Genomic DNA, 19651 nt, shown 5'->3' with positions numbered 1-19651 from the left:
TTACTTTTTATTCTACATCGTCAGGGCAGAGTCAGAAGAAGACCCAGACGAAGGGGAAAAGTCGTTACATGAAAGTTTCACAGACCGTCCGTCCTCTTTCCTCTTCTATGTCCAAATCCATGTCCAAATCCCGCTTGGCCTACAGTTCAGGTCGTAGTGTTCTTCTTCACGACGCCCCTCGCAAAGTCCCCAAACGTCAGCCCCGTCTTCAAATCGACGACTTCCCCCAAATTCGGCTGCGTGAACACGGCCAGCGTATTCCTCGCGATCCTCGCGTTCGCGTCCGCGACGTTCCGGGGCTCCACGCCCTTGACGAAGTGCGGCACCGCTTTGAACCGTCCCTGTGTGATCAGCTGCAGCGTCTCGCCGGTCTGGAAGGCCAGGCTGTCGCGCGGGATCGCGACCTTGTTGATCTCACCGGTCCGCGAGAGTATGTACAGCCCGGAGGTTGGGTCCGGCGAGGTGGGGAGTTCGCTGAATTGCGAGTGTGCCGGAGAGGCCTCGTCGACGAACATCGCGGACGTCAGCCCCGTCAGGCACCCGTGGTCAAGGTGTGTTGTGCACCAGGTGTCGTCAACGGTATCAGTCTGCTGGTGCTGCTTCTGCCGCTCATCGTCCTTCCTCGTCTGCACACCACCGTCCTCCGAGCTAGGAAAGTAATGCAACAGCCGGGCCTTGCTCGTGCGACTGCCCCGGACGACCCTCTCGAGATATCCGGTCTCATACCCGTCGATCTCCTGCTCCGCGTAGCGATCACACGCGCGCGCCACCAGCACCGCTGTGTCGATGATCAGCCGGATCAGTGCCTCGCTGCTCGCCCGGAACCCCAACACCTCGCCTTCGTCCGGCCACACGCTCGCGGCCGTGTACTCGTCAAAGCCCGGGAATTTCTCCCTGTCTGCCGCGAGTCCTGCATCTTGTCCTCTTTCCTCGTCGGCCATGTCGCTGTTGTAGAACGAGCAATTAATATAATAACTCCCTTTCTTATCGTCCACGACTCCCTCGCGCAGGCTCTCCTTGCCGTGCGACCAGCCGACCAGGTACTTCGCGTCGGCGTTGGTCAGCCGCTCGAGTGTTCTGGGAGGCAGCGCCGCTAGCCGTGATGCGTTCGTGAGCACCGTTGTGCGTAGAGACGCGAAGTCTGAGGGGAGGCCCGTTACCACCAGGATACCTAGGGAGGACGGTCCGAAGGCTTCGAGAAGCGTCGAGAAGGGGATCTGGTTCGACTGCAGGTCGGACAGCGAGACTGTTACAGGCGTTGCGTGCTTGATTGCCATTTTCTTTTGGTGGCTTCCGACTAGCCTTGATAGGTGGTGTTTGCTAGTTGATGTGATGTTCTTGCGAGTGGAGTGTTCCAGTCAAATCTTCCGCTTGCGACGGCGGCTGGCAATGGCGATAGCAACGACCGATAGAGTCGAAAAATCCAAAAGCGAATATATTGCGATCAACAAGCAAGTACAGAACAGCCACAATGAAGAACAGAGTTGAATCTCACTCGTGGCTCAGTAGTGCTGCCCTCGGAAAGAATTCCTTGACCTCTAACTACCTCGACAGCCATTGTAGAAGCCCCGGGAGGCGTGACAACCAAATGCAACGTTGTGTTTATCAAAAATCATAACCCCACAAGCAAGGCCCGGTTATCGATGGGATTGGGAGCGCTTGAAGATCTTCGGCGTCCTCCGATGGATAGGAGGATGGGAACCTTGGAGGACATGAACCCTTAAGCGGGGGTCCGGAACCTACATACTCGTACGAGTACAGAAGGATTGGTGTGCCACCGTGCCAGTGCCATGGTGGCTTGAAGGGTTTGGCGACCTCAGGCCCAAGGGGACCGAGGTTGGTCCTGCCCCTCACCTATCAACAGTCCCCAGTGGCATGCCCTTGGGCGCTGCAATTGATCCCTGATGCAGATCAGGGCGGGGTGCCGCTGACAGTCGAGGTCGAAGGCGGCAAAAGTAAAAATAAAATCCCAGAAGTCTTGTTGTTGTTTAGTTGTAAAGGGCAGGGAAAGGGAAGTATTCTTTCAACGTAGAGCATCATTTTCATTAAGCGTTACACCATTAGGGACCACATGCCCCTGAGGCTTCGCGAGGTTCGCCTAGTCAGGGCAAGCGCTATGTACACCATGGCCCTGCCCTTGGGTCACCGTGCACTATATATACAAGCCTTTGTCTCTCACTACTTCTTCAATCCAAACCCTTCAAGCAGGCTGGGGAAGTATGGAGTACCCCAGCCAGTCACAGCATCCCAACCCTGAGTGGCGGGGAACCCTGAAGTGTTGCAACCAGCCGAAGTACCATTCGTGACATCGGTGAACAGCTTGTGTCCATGAGCATAGAGCCAAGGGTTGAGAAATCCTATCGGAGGTCTTCCCTCTGTGATCAAGGCGTCGTTCAACAACGCGAACACTGCGGCGCAGATAGGTGACGATCCGGAGGTTCCAACCAGCCCAAGCGTACTACCGTTCCAGATGGTTGGGAAGACTTGGCCGATACAAGAGAGATCAGGGTATGCGCGGCCTAAAGAGGAGGTCCGTCATGTTAGTATTTGACGCTGTTTGACATGCTATCGTCTCGGCTCCGAGAAAGTTGGCTTACCTGTTTTATTGTAGAACCCATCATATAGTCCGTTAAGGCCGGCGACGTACCCATCAACAGCGTCTGCCTGGTATTTTGGCTGGGGGAAATAGTTGCTGAAGCCGGCGCCACTGGTAAAGTATGCTCCTGAACGGAGTTTCCTCCATGCGGCAGACTCCGGGTAGCCCGTGGTTGCGCCTACAGCTGTTACATAAGGACAGTCTGCAGGGAAGCTGGGCATAAACATATAGGTTGAGTTGTCCACGTTGCTGTAGCACGTGTCATCCGCTCCCACGCCGTAGTCTCCGCTCGAAAAGAATAGCGACACGCCTCGAGCACCCAGTTGGGCGAATTGATTACATACTGCTTGCGCATAGGCTTGGCTGACGGTCTGCTCATCGTCGCCGTACGAGGTAGAGATCACCTGAGGAATGTCTTGCTGCGCTATCACGTAGTTGGCCCACACGAGGAAAGGCTCGTCACTGTTGTCCGGAGTGTTGATGTCGGGCATGAAGCTTGGATCGCGTCCACCTGTGTGCCAGGCCGTAAGCGGTGTGGGATAGCCTACTCCGATCATGTATTCAGCGTCGAGATTTGCCTCCCTGTCCAGACCCTCCTCGGAGACGTTGGTGCCGTTGTCAATGACTCCTCCATCAATGGATATCACCTCAAACTCATATGCGTAAGCCTGCGCCTCGGGACGATACTTTCCGAGGAAGATGCTGATGTCGGATCGATTCGTTGCTTCGTCGAGGTAGTTGGTGTGACCCATTTTGTTCACGCCAGCAGACTTGGGAGTGTAGTCCAGAGTTCCATATAGAGTTCTGATGCAATCTGGTGTAACACTCGTGAAGTTGCAGACGGCAGCGACGGTAGTATTGTCCGGGAGGGGAACAAGCGGAGCTGGAGACCAATCGTCGGATACCACTGCCGCCTGGGTTGTACGCCTCTTGACTTCATTTCGCTTCTTGTGACCATCCAGCCTGGCCCATGAGTTTGTAGGTTGAATGGTGCTGATGTGCTCATGGAGGTACAGGGGAAGTGAGTAGCCCTCTGTCCGAACAAGGGTGGATCCGTCGCGGTGCTCATAGACCGAATATTCGGTATCAAGCATCTCCTCTATCATGGACAATGGTAGAGTGACGTAGAGCCAATCTTTGGCAGGGCTGTACTTCAGATGGTGGGCTCGCACTCCGTGACCTTCCAACCAGTCGTGCACGGCATCTGACGTTTCGTCGGAAGGTTTTACCAAGTCATGCACCTCCTCGGCGGAAAGGTGCTGTCCATATCTAGGATGGAATGGATCAGACACTAAGATCCGATTCAGTAGGACGAAAGAAGATGTCGCTCTTGTTGTTGGGGCTTACCTTCGTAGAGATGTCTCTCAAGCTCCGAGAAGCGACCTTGAGAGAGACCTATGGAGAGACTAATCAGATGATCACTTGGAGCTGCTCCCAAGTTTGTCCATGCTCGTGGGGTAGGATGGAAATCCTTTACAGCAAAGGCGGTTCGTCGCGTGATAGGATTAGCCAGGGAGGTTTGGAAACAAGACAACAGCGAGAGTGATGCCACCAAAGCGGTGGAAATCCGTGCAGCAGCAGCCATGTGGAAGCGGTCGCTCTCAACCTGAAGGAAGTGCAGTGGTGGAGAGGATGTGAGTAGAAAGACAATTCGATCAACCTGGGCCGATGTGACCTTCTTGTCTCTTTACACGAAGCGGGTAGAAGGGCATCGCGCCTACCTCGCACAGTAACTGAGCATGCGCTCTTGCCTCGAGTAGAAGTCCTCCGTACACAACGAGGGCTTCAGTGGCTTCGGGCCGAAGACGTCATGTGGGATCCAGGGCTACATTCCAACGAGGTCGACTTGCCCAGATGGAGAAAACTCCGAGAGATAAACATACAGCTGACGTTGTATCGAGCGAGCTTCAACGGTGACTAGCCTTTGCATTGGGCCGGGCAGAGGGACGATCTCTTCTCTCTGTAAGCGCTGGAGAATCGAGAAAAAGAGCGCGCTGGGGAGTGACAGATCGCATTGGACAGCTTTATGATGAGCTTCTCCTTTGAGGTTAGAGAAACTGAGATAGCTGGGGCGATGGACAGGGTTGGTGGAAGTGCCCGAGAAGCACCAGATAAGCTTCTGCAGGGTTGATGGTGGCATTTCTTGTTCAGTGACAAGCAATGTTGATCCAATGCTACCCTGCCTCTAATCGACGACACGGTAAAGCTCGACCTGCCTGATTTGGAGTTATCATTCCGTAAATCTGCCAAAAGAACTCGTGATGGTGTGGACTAGCTGGCGGGCATGGTGGCAATCTTAGAGCCATGATTGAGATGAGCAGTTTGGTGTTCCTGCAGAAGAGAAGCGAGGGTGGACCGGGTGTGAGACGGTCCTCACGAGTCCTCCATACGAGTAATGAGCGACCCAGAAAGCCATTGTCACAATGGCTTATAATTAGACGACTCGTCTGGCCAAATTGATAAACACCAGTGCACTTTTGGCTCAGGAACGGGGCGGATAAACGCGGCCAGCAGGGTCCGCTGTGGGTGCCCTGTACCATCCATGTTCCTTACGTACAGTTGTCAGTAGGCACTCAGTATCCGTCCTGCGTAGTCACGTAGAATCAAATCACACGTTGGCCTCGGCTTGTGTCTGCCTATTGTCTCACCTTCTCTCTATTAAGCATGTGGGTACGGAGTACATCGAGAAGGTAGTGTCCAAGGACTGCTACCACAGTAACTCGCCCGTTGGCCACCCGATCGTCTGTTCTCTCGAACAATCTTTCCAACCCGCGAAGAACGAGTCGAAGACAATGCATGTCCAAGGCTCCAGGTCGTGTTTGATCACAGCGCAAACCATGGCTACACTGCATCAATGGAACTAGCTTTCTGCCGCCAATAACTTCATCCAGTGTCGTTGACAAGGCCTCTTTCGTGTGGTTGTGGTCCGAGGCAGACAAAGAGACAAACACTTGATCGATAATCCCAATTCGCCGACCCTCAGGCTTCTACAGCGTCCATCCCTTTAGCTGGAGGATTGCGCAGGCGTCTCAGCCTGCTCAATCCCAATTGTGTCCCTTTGAGGACCCAGATTCCTGAGCTGGGCGCACAAGAAACCAAGAGGCGATATCTAGGCAGCTGTTCGCTCTGCCTCCCTTGGCTGGCTCAGACCCGATGGACTTCCTCTCCCCTGTGTCACCAGTTTTTCAACCACCACAGCAATAGCAATGGCTTCTTTCAATTCTTCGCTTCCACGAAACCAGATCATATCTGCCTGGCCGATAGGAGTCTCGATTTCGTGTGCTGCCGTCGTTTGATATACCTGTTCCTCGCTTCGGTTGCAACAGTTCTAATCTCTTCAAATGGAAATGCTGCCACGGCATTATTTCATTACCTTCAAGCCAGCTCGGCCTTATCCGGTTTCCTAGCGTCAAGTTCCTGCCATTATGTGTAACCTCTTACTTCCCCTCTGTCCTTTTATTCTACATTCCGTCCACACATCAACACAACCTGGGCAGCAGTGTGGCAGAAGCCCTTCAGAAGCCCAAATTCTGCACTCTTATCTCTCTAAGAGACCATACGATAACCGCACAAGTACGTCGAGAGACTATCCTTCGCAGACTCAGACAATCCCTTTAGCTCAGAAAACCACCAAGCTTTACAAACGGACGAACTGGCATACATGCTCATGTTTCTTTCGTCGCGTGGCGGTCCTTCATCCAATGCCGGGCCCCAGTCGTCCAACTTTTGGAATGGCCTACAAAGCTTGTAAGCGATGCTCAAGAGCTGCGAAGACAGTGAAGCCAATACGCATGGGCGGTATCGGTGACAACGGCGATCCCTATTGGGATCGCTGCACTTTTGCTGGCGAAAGAGGGATCTTTGGGCATGGCGGCAGGGCTGGTGACGATGGAATTGGCGGATCTTTGAGTTTCTCATCTCAAGATATGGATACGGCTAGGGTTGCTTGGAAAGTTGACTCTGTGAACCCCAACGATAACGGTGGTCAACAGGTGCAGCATCATGACCCTCTATCTCGAGGAAGCGAGTACCAGACGTTTCACCAAACCCTTGCAGACCATGCTGAACAGCGAGCAAACCGAAGCAATGGCGAATACAAAACGCATCACTTGGAGCGGGCTTCAAGCTCAGCACATATAAGTTACAGCGAGGGTCTTGACAGATATCTTGCTGATACTTATGCCTCAAAACTTCGCTTGAACTCGTAAGCTTTCGAATACCTTGCACAGCAATTTTGAACATCTTCAAATTGTCGGCCACAGGGCGCTGAGGCAGATATCGAAGACGGTGGGGCAACGTGCGAAAACCATCGTCGCCACAACACACTTACGAACGATACACCTGGAGAATTCATGCTTGAGACCTTTAAGTGTATGTGCTATTAGCCTCCACGGTAACTAATTAAGACATACGACTGTGGAGAAACATTAATTTCATGTCTAGAAGCTATTTGCATCCTTTGTTTGACGTTTTCTCTTGATAATGAGCCGCCATCAGACCATCCCTAGACCCGGAGAGCCTTTACTCGGAGCCCGCCACCAGGTGCTGACGCAATAACCTAAGATATCTGTACCTCATCGGAAGGTGATAAAGTGCAACACGTCTCATTACGTACAGCCTCTTCTAGTCAAACAAACAGACTTGAAATATCACAAGCTCGCCTTGCCCTGACTCTCGAAAGGCAGGGCCAGCACCGCGATTCCAGCAGCGATGAAAAGCGCACCAGAGGTATACACCGGTGCGACCGTCTTGAGATTCGCAAATATAGCAATAATCGGCGCCATGATGCCAAATACGCGATTTGCCGTCGCCGCCAGCGCATTGCCCGTCCCGCGATCCTTCGTAGGAAACACCTCCGGCGTGTAAGCATACAACACGGCGTACATGATGTTACTGGTGAAATTATACGCGCAGTTCCAGCCCAGCAAGGCGTCCGAGGTCCTTGCTGTTGTGGAGCAGTATAGGAATACCCCCGTCAGCACTGTGGACAGGGTGAGAGTACCTTTCCGGCCAAAGCTTTTGATCTCGACCATTGCACCGCCAAGTAATGCCCCTGGTATGCCCAGTACAGCGATGATGGCGGAGTTTCGGTACGTGATGTATGTTGAGCCATCTCCAAACTCGGCACCTCGAATCGCTTGTAAATACGGGAGGTAAGCGTTGTACAGCCTGTGAGGAGGATGTATTAGCTATCGAGCACAATCAAGAATGTCACAGGATTATGGATATCATACGGGTAGCCAAGCCCGATAAAAGCCCATATTGTCATGATCAAGCCAGTGCTCAAGGCGAGCTTCTTGGTCGCAAACAACGCCTGCACATGCATTAAGTTCACTGACTGCAACTTTCGCTTAATGGCCGCCCCAGTACTTGTCTGCTGCACTTGCCCGTTCCCGAGAACCTCGCATGCTTTTAGATCCTCGATCGTGAGGGTGCTGGTTTTCCCATTGCGGCGCGCAACCTCATGGACAATCCTGACTGCTTCTTCATCGTTGCCCTTTCCCATGTTATATTTGGGAGATTCGTAGATCGTAAATAGCCCAAATCGAATGAGGAACATGATGAATGTCATTCCTCCCACAGCGAGAAGGTAGTACCTCCAGCCCATATTTCGGGACCGTGTACACGTCTCATCTTGCTGGCAGGTCAAGTTCCCCAGAATCGGCCACGCAATCAGCGTTGCAATAAGCTGTGCGATCGCCCAGTCGACCGAGAGGACGGTCAGGAGGTATTGATGAGTTCCTGGAAGAAATTCAAGAAAGATGGCACTGTCAACCTTGAAAGATATCAACTCACATCCTCCAATCATGAGCCATTAGCATACTTACAGGAAGGTTTCCGCCGACGCCGAAGGACCATAGAGCCGCGAAGCATCCTATCGCCGCGAAATTGGGCGAGCTGGCTGCTATAAGTCCGCTGTGAGGTCTGTAGTTAGCCAACCGTATTGAACCAATAGACGACTATCAGCACCACCACCACCACCACCACCACCACCACCACCACAACAACATACAAGACAGAGATGATGCCCAAGGTCAGATTAAATGCCTATTCTAGTCAGACATCAAATGGTACTCATCAGTAAGCCAGAACGTACCCATTTTCGTCCCCATAGATCACAGCCAACTGAATTTTACAGATATCAGCCACGGTTTGGAAAACCATTACCCGAAGGCCGTAGGAGGTAGAAAGGCCTGAAGACAAAATCAATCACTTACATCCCCAAAATATTGCGCCCGCAAGCAAGCCGATATTCTGCGAAAGAGTCAAGAGCGGTGGGCGGGTAGGTTTGAACTCATTTGCGACTGCCGTAAATATGAGCGATGTAGAGATCGGCCAAAGGTTGTCCATTCCATAGCCAAATCCAACGACGATGAAGAGTTGCCATTGATACCGCCTGAGAGGAGAGCTGTCAGCGAGCAGGTTACGTGTCGCCAGAACTTCGAGGGACAATAATCCATCGTCGATATGTCGACGAAGATCTGTTTAGACATGGCAGCTGCTTACCCCATACCAATATTCTGAATGGCCCGGTTTAGAACGCGGGCTTTGGCTTCGTAGACAGGATCAATTTGCCCCTTGGGAATGGCACTGGGGTCATCAACTCCCAGGGCAACGTCGCTGCCGAGTCTGTTGCGGAAATCATTATTACTTCTATCTACCACCGTTTTGTCGTCGGCCATGGTGAGAAGTCGAGCTGGGTATAAGAGGCACTGATCGACACACAACTCGAAAATGAGAGAAAGTAGTCTCAGACAATCAAGATTCAGCCCCAAATATATGGGCCATGATCTTGTACAAAGGCAATGAGCAATTGTATCCGCACGGCCTACAAGAGGTTAGAGGCAGTATTGCACCATTGCCCAGAGTTCCGTAGGCATGGATCGATTGGATAACCTTATCAGCCATAGGTTTTCGAGGGGGCATCAGGCTGGCTTAGTGGAGCCATGGGCTGCCGATCAGACGCTAAAGCCTGCCAGTTTCCTTCGATAATGACGTCGAGTCCTGAAGGTGAGCTTGTTGAAGAAGAGGCCGTCCCCAATGACAGTCTGTAGCGTTTAGAAAAAGAAAAGCTTCATGGATGGACTAGTTGATATCTGTGGGCGTCCCCAGCCCGTCATTTACACGAATTATCATTCGCCCTTTCAAGTAGCCAAGAACTTGAAGCTGCCATCATGGAGTCGCAGGACTGGCGTGCTCGCGGGATCTGAACCTCACCTAATACGCTCCATCGTTCCTTATCCAGCTTGTTAAGTCTTTCCGGTACCTGGAGGCCGATGGGGCTTAATCCTTGCAGAGTTACTGTCCACATAGATGGCATCGTTATCCTCCAATACACCCTTCACATTTTCATAAGGCATATATTTACGGCTGGTCGGAAGATTGTCAACCTGGACACCCGAATAGTTTGATTCAGGACTGCAGACAGTGCAGTTCCTAATTTGGCTAACACTAACCTTGTGTGGGGTTGGGGATCCCGTCGCATGATGCCTCGCTCCCCTTTCTCCGCCAGCCTTGCACGGGGTTTGGCTCAGGAGGCATGCCCATTAATTTCGGGCGTGATCCCATCAATCTAATCGCTGCATCCTAATTTCTGCTGGACTATTGTGGAAAAAAAGTCCTCTCCGGGACGTTGATGACATTGTTTTTATAGCTGCAGCTGCTCTGGTCGTCACTGCTGCTATCGCAAATCCCGCCGAAATCCCGCTGCAAGTCAAAGCGAAATGGTCAGACTACTCCAGACATGCGCTCAAGCCTCGAATGGAAAGGGGCACTATCAGTGTGATCCAGATGCACTCTTTAGCGGCCAAATTGGCAACGACCTATTGCGACAAACCAGGGATCGACCCTTTGTTCTGGCCAGTCCACTGATGTGCCGGTCTCACTTCAACATTCGCTTGTACTCCGTCCCCTCTCCCAGCCTCAATCTTCCTACGAAAGGATGCGCAAAAAGATGCTGCCTTCCTCATGTTATGTGGATTGGATACAATACTGACGGCGGATACATCACCCACAAGTTCTTTGTCAAATCCTCAATGTTGAACAATATAACGAACTGGCATCATCTATTGTCAGATGGCTTTCAAAAGTTTGAGTCTCGTGTTGATTACTATTATTTGAAAATCCATGGTGGAGCTGCGCTCGATGTTTACTGAATATCACGATTGCCTTTCACTCTCCGTTGAAAGTTTCTGAATCGGTCTCTTGTTTCTCTCCCTCCTCTCCTCCGATACTGTTGCCTTCGAAATCTAGGTGTCGCTAAGGTGATTGACTCTGAGCGGTACGACCTCCAAAAAAGGACGAACTCATCCTATCTCGAGGTAATAGGTACCTCGACAGCACCAGCCGTGAATAGGCAGCCGGGAAACTACAATGGCTGACCAAGTTGCGGTGCTGCCAGTCCCAAACTTACCCCTCCCCATACTCGCCCAACCAGAAGACCTCTCAGAGGAGCTCTCAGAAGGTCGCTCAGAAAACCATTCAGAGAGACTCGGCGATTGGGATTTCCGTGACCCGTAAGACCTTTTGACCCACCATTTAGATCTTGCTGACATCTGTTTTACAGCAAGCCCGACGAAAACCCCATGATTAGCTACAGCTCACCAACTGTGACACTCCTTGTCGGCCCAGAAAAGGTGGCGATGATGGCCCACAGAGCGTTCCTTACAAATTACGATGGCTTCTTTGCGACTTGTCTCAAAGATGATCGCTTTGCGGAAGGTATGAAGAACAAGATCAGTCTCCCGGACGAAGAGACCGAAAAGATCGGCAAAATTCTCATGTTTCTGTACACTGGTAAACTGTGGAGCCCTTTGCCAGACAGTGTCGCTTGCCCATCGAACACAGAGCTCGTTGAGTTCTACACACTCGCTGACAAGTATTGCCTCAAGGAGTTGGCCAATATCGCTGTCAACTACGTGGGACCTGGACGCTGGTGTCAAGAGCCCTTCCCTTGGTCCCTATTCAAGCGTTTGAACGATTCTGTGCTGCGAGGTAGTATGATGTGGTCAAAGTTGGTAGAATGGGTATGCCGAGAGATCCTATCCGACCACAACAGCGATGAATATTTAGGAGAGCTTCGCTCAATCGTTGACGGTCTTGGATCAGATCCTTCTGCTGCCATTGATTTCCTCCGCGAGATCTCGGATATCAGGACAGCAAGAGCAGGAGCAGTAATAGCATGGGCAGCAAGTGAAGGAGAAGCAGGAGCAAGTGCACACGGCTGGGACAACTCTCCTATTAGCCACAGCGTCCTATATGCTGATCATGGGTGTTTAATAGAGCTTGACTCTATTCTCAATGCCGGCTTTAGACTAGAGATCGCTATTACCATTGAACTCCTCCACGGTATCTCAGATCAACGGAAAGCAACATTAAATGAGCATTCCTATATGTGGTGATTCAAGAAACGTATGATTTGGCTCAGTACGGATGGCCCTGTTTTTCTGGCCATGGAGAAAGCTCATGAATTCCATTAGGTAGTCAAGGTGATTACGAGGCGATCTGGACTTATGCAGGTCTAAGGCCGTTTTCAAGAGGACTCATGTTCAGGCTCCGTGAAACCCAGCAGGAGTTTCGTACCCTCTCGCACCTTCAGTGCTCAGAAGAACGACGACTGTATTAGCATCAAGGAGCTTTGAGCTTGAGTCCGAAGCAGCCAATTTATTCAAGGCGCAAAGGCTGGCAGCTCCACATGGCCCAGGGTTCAACCCACGGGATTGAAGGTAGTTGATGGCATCATGGCATACCAGATCTGAAATCGTGACGCTTGCATCCACCCCGTTTCTCAATATTGGCCACGATATCGGTGATACTGTCCCGCAGTTCATACCATTCATGATGGTGGCGCTGGTCTCAATTGTTTCCCATTTACCCGACCACAGGTTATCATTCAGGCATGCTGCTGTCTCAGGTTCGACCGTCAAGACTGCTATATTCCTTCCATCAGACTTGGCATATGCGACAACTGCATGTCCAAGCGAGCCCACTCCAACAGGAGTTACTAGAACTGTTGCTTTTAGCCCTTGAGCAGCAAGTTGATGTTCAGTCTCGAAAAGAAGAGTCAAATATCCTTCGACAATCCACGCGGGGATTTCTTCATAGTTCTCAAACGCGTTGTCTTGGATCAAGAGCCCGTTCGTTGTTGCCTTTGACTCGTTCGACGCCCTAGCCACGGCCTCATCGTAGTCTCCAGTGATTACAGTGACATGTGCGCCTTCGCTTTCAATTTTGCCAACCGTGTCCGCATCGGCAAACTTTGACATAAATATTTTTACTGGAATGCTGAGAATCTTTCCCATCCGGGCAACCGCCCGACCATGATTCCCCTCCGTAGCGGCGAAGAGAACGATCCCGGATTTTGTAGCGGCTTTTGATATCTCATCGAGGTCGGTATCCAGGGTCAGTCCAGTCTGTGATGCAATGGCCCTGAATGTGCCCCACGACGCCCCGAGGATCTTGAAGGCTGGTAAGCCCAAGCGACTGCTCTCGTCCTTGACAAAGACGGCTTTCACCCGGAGCGCCGTTGCAGTATCAGGTAGATGTACAAGCGGGCTCTCTTGATACCCAGGAAGCCGGCGGTGGAATTCTTGTGCTTGGGTGACGCTATCCTTATAACTATGAGACCAGGTCCTGGCGGATGGATTGATGTAGATCTTCGACATGACTGCGTATGCTATTTTCGTCGCCCTCCCAGGTCAAGCAGATAGCTACTGGTCACTACCACGATTATTGTGGCTAGGAAGGTCTAGAGTCTGTGAACCCTCGGATATTTTTATTCGCATAGAAGCTGAGAATGTGACAGGGCGTGCCAGATCCACTTCAGGATCTATCAGTGCTCATGCATATTGCTCAGGCAGCAGGAGCAGAGCTTCAAACTCGCCCCTACAAGTAAAGGGCCCAAAGGATCGAGCTTGAATTTACTATCAGGTCAAAAAGGTCTCGAACAAGATTTCAGCTCCCCGAAGTACTTCACGTACCCTCCAGTTGATAAGCCGGGTATGTGACTAAAAGCGGACGCCAGCCTTGCTGACGTCATTTTAATTGTTAACGCGCTAAGGCGAGGCGCCAGTGGGAGTCGCGTTGAACCTCTTCTCAGACCTCAAGCTGTTGACTCTGCCCCATGATTTCTCAAGATATTACTTGACAAACTATCTGCAAATTGAACCAATTAATGCTATACCGCGTATAGCTGTAGTGATCGTATTAGGCTTGGTTAATCATGCCCTCCTTATCCCATCTTTTAACACAAATACCACTTCTGGGCTCGATTCTACAGTCAGGACTTGAAACAGCTCCCTCAGTCCATGTTGGCCAACATTGCCCCCATCCTGCTGGTCTTTCCTGCCCTTTCCCTCCCCCTAGGACCATCGACACCTGCTGCATGAATCACCCCTCGGGTCATTTTCTTCAGACACAATTCTGGGATACATCACCTGCCCTTGGCTCTAACACATCTTGGACTATTCACGGGTTGTGGCCCGACCTATGTACCGGAGGATTCGAGCAATTCTGTGATTCCTCACGTACAGAGGATGGAATCCGCTCAATTCTATCTTCGATCGGAGGTCCAGACTGTGAATTGTTGGAATTCATGGATTCATATTGGCTGGCAATCGACGGCCATCACGAAAACCTTTGGGCCCACGAGTGGAACAAGCACGGCACTTGTATCTCGACTATTGAACCCACTTGCTATGGGGATAATGGTTTACCCCATGCAGACTTGTATGATTATTTTGTACAAACCACTTCACTTTTCAGGACGCTTGATACATTCTCCATTCTCGCAGAGGCCGATATTCTCCCGTCTTCGGAACGGACGTATGATCTTGCGGACTTAGAAGATGCTATTGGAAGCTCTGCTCACGGCTTTCCAGTAACTTTCCGCTGTCGTTCGGGAGAGTTGGACGAGATTTGGTACCATTTCTCTGTACGAGGAGCACTACGGAATTCCAGAAGCGCCTTTCCTTCGGGCGGTATCCCATTATCCCCGTCCCCGTTTTTGGATGCAAGCACAATCCGAGAACACTTCATTCCAACCAACCCTGACGGCGCCAAGTCGAACTGTCCTGCCAATGGAATACGATATCTGCCCAAGCATTCCTCTAAGTCACCTCAACCGCCCCCAACGAGACCCAGTCATATTACAAGCTCAACGAACCCTTCAGCTACAAGTACTCCATTTACCGGCAAAGGCCATCTAGAGGTCCATGTTGTGGGAGGCTCTGCTACCCCAGAAGTCTCCGAAAGGAAAGGCTGCTTAATTAGGAGTGGACAATGGTATACATCCGGTACCTGTGCGGTCTATCTCGCACAGTCAGATGTCATCGACCCAGGCCACCACCCACTCTTTTCCCTGTCATCGTCCTTTTCACCCTGTTCTGTCAATCCCTCTACTCACAAATTTGAATGTACCAAGTCATCTGTTATTCAAGGAATCTTTTCCTCTGACTATAGCGACCGCACAGTACTCAGTTACAGGAATAGCAGCAGGTTCTTCGCTGAAGCCATGCCCGCCAGATTTGAAAAGGTAGATGTCTTTGCAAATGACGATGGCGGGAGTAGGCAGGTTGAGCTCGAAATCCAATGGGTGCCTTTCTAACTTCTATCAATGTTTCGGACCAGCTCCATTACAATACCTTGCACTTGTATGACAAGGCACTTCATGACCCGCAATATGAGTGCCGTGTCCAGATCCAGGGCCATGGAACGCCTGATCGACAGAAACTACGGTGGAGCACACAGTTACTACATCTCCGTCTTGCTTTAGCCATTTGTCATACTCAGCAGGATACCCAGATGTGTAGCACCCTGTAGTTTCCAAGCATTTATGGAGCCGCAAATCGAGCGCCGCCCAGCCCGGTTAAGGCACAATAAATCGAGGACAGGTTGTGAGCGATGTAAGCTTCGAAAGGTCAAAGTGCGTTGTTTGAAAGATATCCATCCTATCCTTCAAGATTCTGACTAGTCTACAGTGCGATGAGGCGAAACCGGCCTGTGCTTTTTGTAGACGGCATGCAGAGACGTGTGTTTACAATATTTTCACGGCCCCTGTCACTGTTTCTGGGCTGTCCGAATGGAAGAAGGTCGAGAAAGCTTTGATTGGCGGTGAGGCTACAAGCAGTACCCCAGGCAAAGGGGATTCAAGCATGGCTGAAAGCCACATAGTAGCCGACATTTGCGAGATCGTCGAACATCGGTCAGAGCGCATGACTCAGCTCGAGCTCTTGCACACTTTCCACAGTCACATATGCACCCCATTCAAAGTCCCACAAAACCAAAATGTCGAGGCTGTGTGGCTATCTGATGTGCCTAGGATTGCCTTTAAGAATGAAAACCTTTTATACGCCATGTTTGCTATCTCAGCAACGTTTGTGCTACGTTCACAGCCCTTGAATATGGATATGCAGATGCGACGCGATAGATATCTAGCTCTAAATCTGCACTGGCAGCGAAAGGCTATCGATGAGCTGAGTGAACTAAATGCGGACGCTGTCTCATTTACGGCGTTGTTGATCCAGATAAACTCATTCGCTATGATGCACGAACGGATCAACCCTCTATGTGGCTATGAAGCCGTTGTTGAGTGGCTCAAAACAGGTCCTGGTTCAGGGCAAATCTTTGCGATGGCTGCCACTGTGGTGAGACAAAACCCTGATAGCAAATTCAAGGCACTCATGAACGCGAAACCCGCTTATGATCCTAACATCGAGCATCATTTTCGCCATCCTATTCCGCCTCAGTCACGAGGTCTCCTAGATGGCCACCTCGCCCAGGTCGAAGGACTTACGTCTGACACACGGGAAGTCTACGAGAAGACCTTGCGCTACCTAGGAACAATTAACGAGTCCATCATCGAACAAAAGCCCAGTTTCTATGCAGCGCGGCAAATCCAAGGATTTTCATTGCTCATTCCAAAGGTCTTTGTTGAGTTCGTTGAGGAGCGCCGCCCGCTTGCCTTGGTCATTCTCGCCCACTTCTTTGCCATGATTGCACTGGTGCAAGATCCGCCGTGGTGGGTCGGGGATGCTGCTGTAAAGGCGATCAGAGCTCTTTCGGAGGCACTCAATGCTGGTGGTGAAACCATGCCACAAGAAATGGAGTGGCCGTGCAGCGTTGTTAGGAATAAAGGGCCACACTGAATGAGCGGACATTTCCTCGTTTCCATTTCTAGGTACCTCGCAGTCTCGCTACAAATAGCTCAAGATCTCCTAATACACAATAAAGATTATGAAGCCCATTTTATTGCATGCGCCAGTTGCCCTGCTGCCCCTTCAACGAGATCTGAGCTTGCATCATCTCCGCCTCACTCGGCAGATTCACAATCATCATATAAAGGACGTTTTTCTTGAGGACGCTCCTGAGGACTCCTCGGGTGCCACCCAGTTTCTCTTTCTTCCCATAGGTTTGTTCCTCATCGTCACTATCCCTGGGCTCTTTATTTCGATTAGCTTGCGTGTTCCGATTATATTGATAAGCTCCAGCATACTGTTCTGGATGATTCGTATAGCGGGGGGGAGGAAAATTTGGGGGTTCGCTGTACCCTCCGTACGGAGAGGGGGTGATGTTCTCGTGGTTGCAAACTAACGGAACCCGTCTGTTGTCACGGGGAGCTCTGTGCCCCCCTCCACTTTGCGGCATAGAAGGAGAAGGACTGTTGCTGTCGTGGTTGACATCAATACTGCTATTGGACGACATTTTCTCTTTCAGGCTGGAGGTGCTCAGCTTGCCGGCTGTCACGAGTGCGAGGATGTCGCCACTACTTGCCGGATGGTTAGGGTCGGAGAACCGTGATCGAAATTGTGGCCTTGGACCTTGCGCAAGTATAGACATCGAGTTTTCGCTTGCCTGTCAGGGACAACGATCAGCCTGCTTGCACTCGCAAGGCGATTGCTCGTAATGGCTTGAAAATGGGATCGAAAGGAGACATGCAAGACTCACCCATTCCGCTTGCGCTCTGCGATCCTTGTAATCACTAACAAATGAACCAACGGCCTTCATTCGTGCTCTTTTGCCTCTGGCGAGTTCCTCCAGTTTCGGATATACTAAAGGGGCAGTGTCCATGGCTCCCAGATCGCCAAAATAATCACCGCTTGATGCCTGCAGATTGTGTGCTAGTCTCTTGCGTGTGCCTTCTGAAGGCACAATCAAAGACGAGGCGATTGTGCCCGCGACATGGTTGTTGACATTGACAGCCTTGCTAATGGAGGAAGCACTATCTGGATCATGGGTCATGATCAGACATTACAATCCACGAGGTCGAAAGAATGAGTCGTTGATTTTTTCGAGGAAGCTGTTTGTCCTGGATTGAGCATGACGTTAACTACTGCCTTTCTGCGGCCATAAATACAAAGAAATGCAATAGTGTCAACACGGGAGGACTCACTTGGACCAAGAATTTAGCTCCATAGCGACAATCGTTGCCTGATGTATGCCAATTGCCGCGAGCAGCCCATATATGGATGGAATGGGTGCGAATTCCAAGCCCACAGCCGCAAGATTCATCGTCGACAGCAAAGGATTCGCCTGTGTGGATTTTGTGTTCTGAAGCAAGAAATCGTCTGCCAGGCTATTCGGATGCTGGGTCTTGCCCTGTGGCACTGGCGACGGCGAGCGGGAGCGGGGCAGCTTTTCCTGTTCTTCGTCCAACATCCAGACTTTCTCAAGATTTGCCTCAGATAAATGAGCTGCGATGTCACCCTCGGCACAATGTGAGCTCAAGGCTTCGTCCACTGCTTGTTCAACTTCCACTGCCCGATAAATTCTGCCATCCACGTCTGTAATGAACACAGCGTTTTCACCAACAGCCTCTGCTCCGCCTGAGTAGCGGAAGTCTTCACTGCCTGCTTCTCCAGCCTCGCGTGCAGCCTTACGTTCTTTACGAGCTTTGATACTCTCCGATGCAAGCCCAATGCCAGCAGCGACGCCTTTGACGACTCCGCCCATGGTGTCGATCAGCGCGCCTCGAAGGTGCTAAGGGATTGTCGTTGAGAAGAAGGCCAGTGGCGAAGATGGGCAACGACATCGATAAACAGCGACTTGAAAGTACCTTGCTTCTTGTCTGAGACCGCAGAATGACTCCATGGCCTCTGATTTATATCTTTCAGTGTAATGACGAAGGAATGTGAGACATGGGAGTAGATCACATTGAGCTCAAGGACTAAACCCATACCCATGAGCCATGATCCTACCCAGTTACAATGCGGCTATTTCCTGTGGCCCTTGCCCCTCCCTGAGGGCAAGGCCAAAGTTCAGTTAATGGAAATCACAATGACGAACCCCAGCCGCATCTATGCCTCGAAATCAGCCAACAAAGCCTCTTGCCCATTTCAAGCCTTCGCGAAAGTCTCCTGACTCATCGACAACTTGCAAGCATCCAAGGTCAGGCGGCCAGCAACGCATGTGGTTGACCCTGTCGAAAGCAGTGCATAAGACTCTATGACTGAAAGCCCCCCCCCCATCCCACTAGCTGGAAGAAAAGAGCCGTTCAATAAAATCTTAAATCTTACTCTTGTCAAGGACGGATGGATGGATGAATGAATGAATGATTGATTGAGGTTCCATTTTTCATAACTCCATCTCGGCTCGGATTCGCCAAATTTCCCCGATGCGGTATTTTATATCCCAGCAATTAATTATCCCTGGCCCCGCGTCTTTCAAAAATGCCCTATCTAACTACTAACTATCATAATTAGTTAATATCTTGAACTCTGCTCAAGACCGTGCCTCCGTCGTTGGTAATATCCCGATCTCCGAGGCCCGCCAGCGGCAGCAATGATGTCTTGAGCCCGTCTCCGGTAAAACTATTTACCATGCTGTCGTTATAACCTTTTACGCAAATAAGTGGACCCATCATGTCCAAACTCTCGCGCCACGTAACATTCATTATGGAGCCTTGCGACACCAGAGATCAGAACCTCGTGTTACCTACCGAGAAAGGGCTTGTGGGGTAATGATGCACGAATTTAGTCTTTCAGGCGCTCCACGCCGCTCACGCGCGGGTCCGAGCCGGCTTCGAGACCTGACTCCCTGAACCACATAAGCATTCGTTAG

General features: G+C 51.0%; 8 protein-coding genes across 8 annotated transcripts; 3 read left to right on the top strand and 5 right to left on the bottom strand.

Moving 5' to 3' along the window:
- Positions 1-146: 146 nt before the first annotated feature.
- A1O9_00211 (uncharacterized protein) lies at positions 147-1277 on the bottom strand (the record flags this gene model as incomplete). The annotated part of the gene is made up of 1 exon (XM_013409375.1): positions 147-1277. One exon carries the CDS (start codon positions 1275-1277, stop codon positions 147-149), a length of 1131 nt encoding a protein of 376 aa, XP_013264829.1.
- Positions 1278-2178: 901 nt separating this feature from the next.
- Positions 2179-4181, bottom strand: A1O9_00210 (uncharacterized protein; the record flags this gene model as incomplete). Its single annotated transcript, XM_013409374.1, has 3 exons — positions 2179-2519; positions 2598-3887; positions 3944-4181. 3 exons carry the CDS (start codon positions 4179-4181, stop codon positions 2179-2181), a joined length of 1869 nt encoding a protein of 622 aa, XP_013264828.1.
- A 3064-nt stretch (positions 4182-7245) lies between these two features.
- Positions 7246-9279, bottom strand: A1O9_00209 (uncharacterized protein; the record flags this gene model as incomplete). The annotated part of the gene is made up of 7 exons (XM_013409373.1): positions 7246-7765; positions 7831-8372; positions 8425-8512; positions 8610-8644; positions 8694-8722; positions 8815-9078; positions 9111-9279. 7 exons carry the CDS (start codon positions 9277-9279, stop codon positions 7246-7248), a joined length of 1647 nt encoding a protein of 548 aa, XP_013264827.1.
- A 1690-nt stretch (positions 9280-10969) lies between these two features.
- A1O9_00208 (uncharacterized protein) lies at positions 10970-11997 on the top strand (the record flags this gene model as incomplete). Its single annotated transcript, XM_013409372.1, has 2 exons — positions 10970-11112; positions 11163-11997. 2 exons carry the CDS (start codon positions 10970-10972, stop codon positions 11995-11997), a joined length of 978 nt encoding a protein of 325 aa, XP_013264826.1.
- A 147-nt stretch (positions 11998-12144) lies between these two features.
- Positions 12145-13260, bottom strand: A1O9_00207 (uncharacterized protein; the record flags this gene model as incomplete). Its single annotated transcript, XM_013409371.1, has 1 exon — positions 12145-13260. One exon carries the CDS (start codon positions 13258-13260, stop codon positions 12145-12147), a length of 1116 nt encoding a protein of 371 aa, XP_013264825.1.
- Positions 13261-13910: 650 nt separating this feature from the next.
- A1O9_00206 (uncharacterized protein) lies at positions 13911-15200 on the top strand (the record flags this gene model as incomplete). Its single annotated transcript, XM_013409370.1, has 1 exon — positions 13911-15200. The coding sequence occupies exon 1, from the start codon at positions 13980-13982 to the stop codon at positions 15198-15200; it is 1221 nt and encodes a 406-aa protein (XP_013264824.1). The 5' UTR covers positions 13911-13979.
- A 547-nt stretch (positions 15201-15747) lies between these two features.
- On the top strand, positions 15748-16740 carry A1O9_00205 (uncharacterized protein; the record flags this gene model as incomplete). Its single annotated transcript, XM_013409369.1, has 1 exon — positions 15748-16740. The coding sequence occupies one exon, from the start codon at positions 15748-15750 to the stop codon at positions 16738-16740; it is 993 nt and encodes a 330-aa protein (XP_013264823.1).
- Positions 16741-16840: 100 nt separating this feature from the next.
- Positions 16841-17833, bottom strand: A1O9_00204 (uncharacterized protein; the record flags this gene model as incomplete). Its single annotated transcript, XM_013409368.1, has 2 exons — positions 16841-17446; positions 17540-17833. The coding sequence occupies 2 exons, from the start codon at positions 17831-17833 to the stop codon at positions 16841-16843; spliced, it is 900 nt and encodes a 299-aa protein (XP_013264822.1).
- Positions 17834-19651: the final 1818 nt, after the last annotated feature.

The sequence above is a fragment of the Exophiala aquamarina genome, assembly GCF_000709125.1.
Source record: "Exophiala aquamarina CBS 119918 chromosome Unknown aczIA-supercont1.1, whole genome shotgun sequence".
Taxonomy (NCBI): Eukaryota; Fungi; Ascomycota; class Eurotiomycetes; order Chaetothyriales; family Herpotrichiellaceae; genus Exophiala; species Exophiala aquamarina.
The sequence above is the reverse complement of the archived record's forward strand: the minus strand, read 5'-3'. Positions and strand labels throughout refer to the sequence as shown.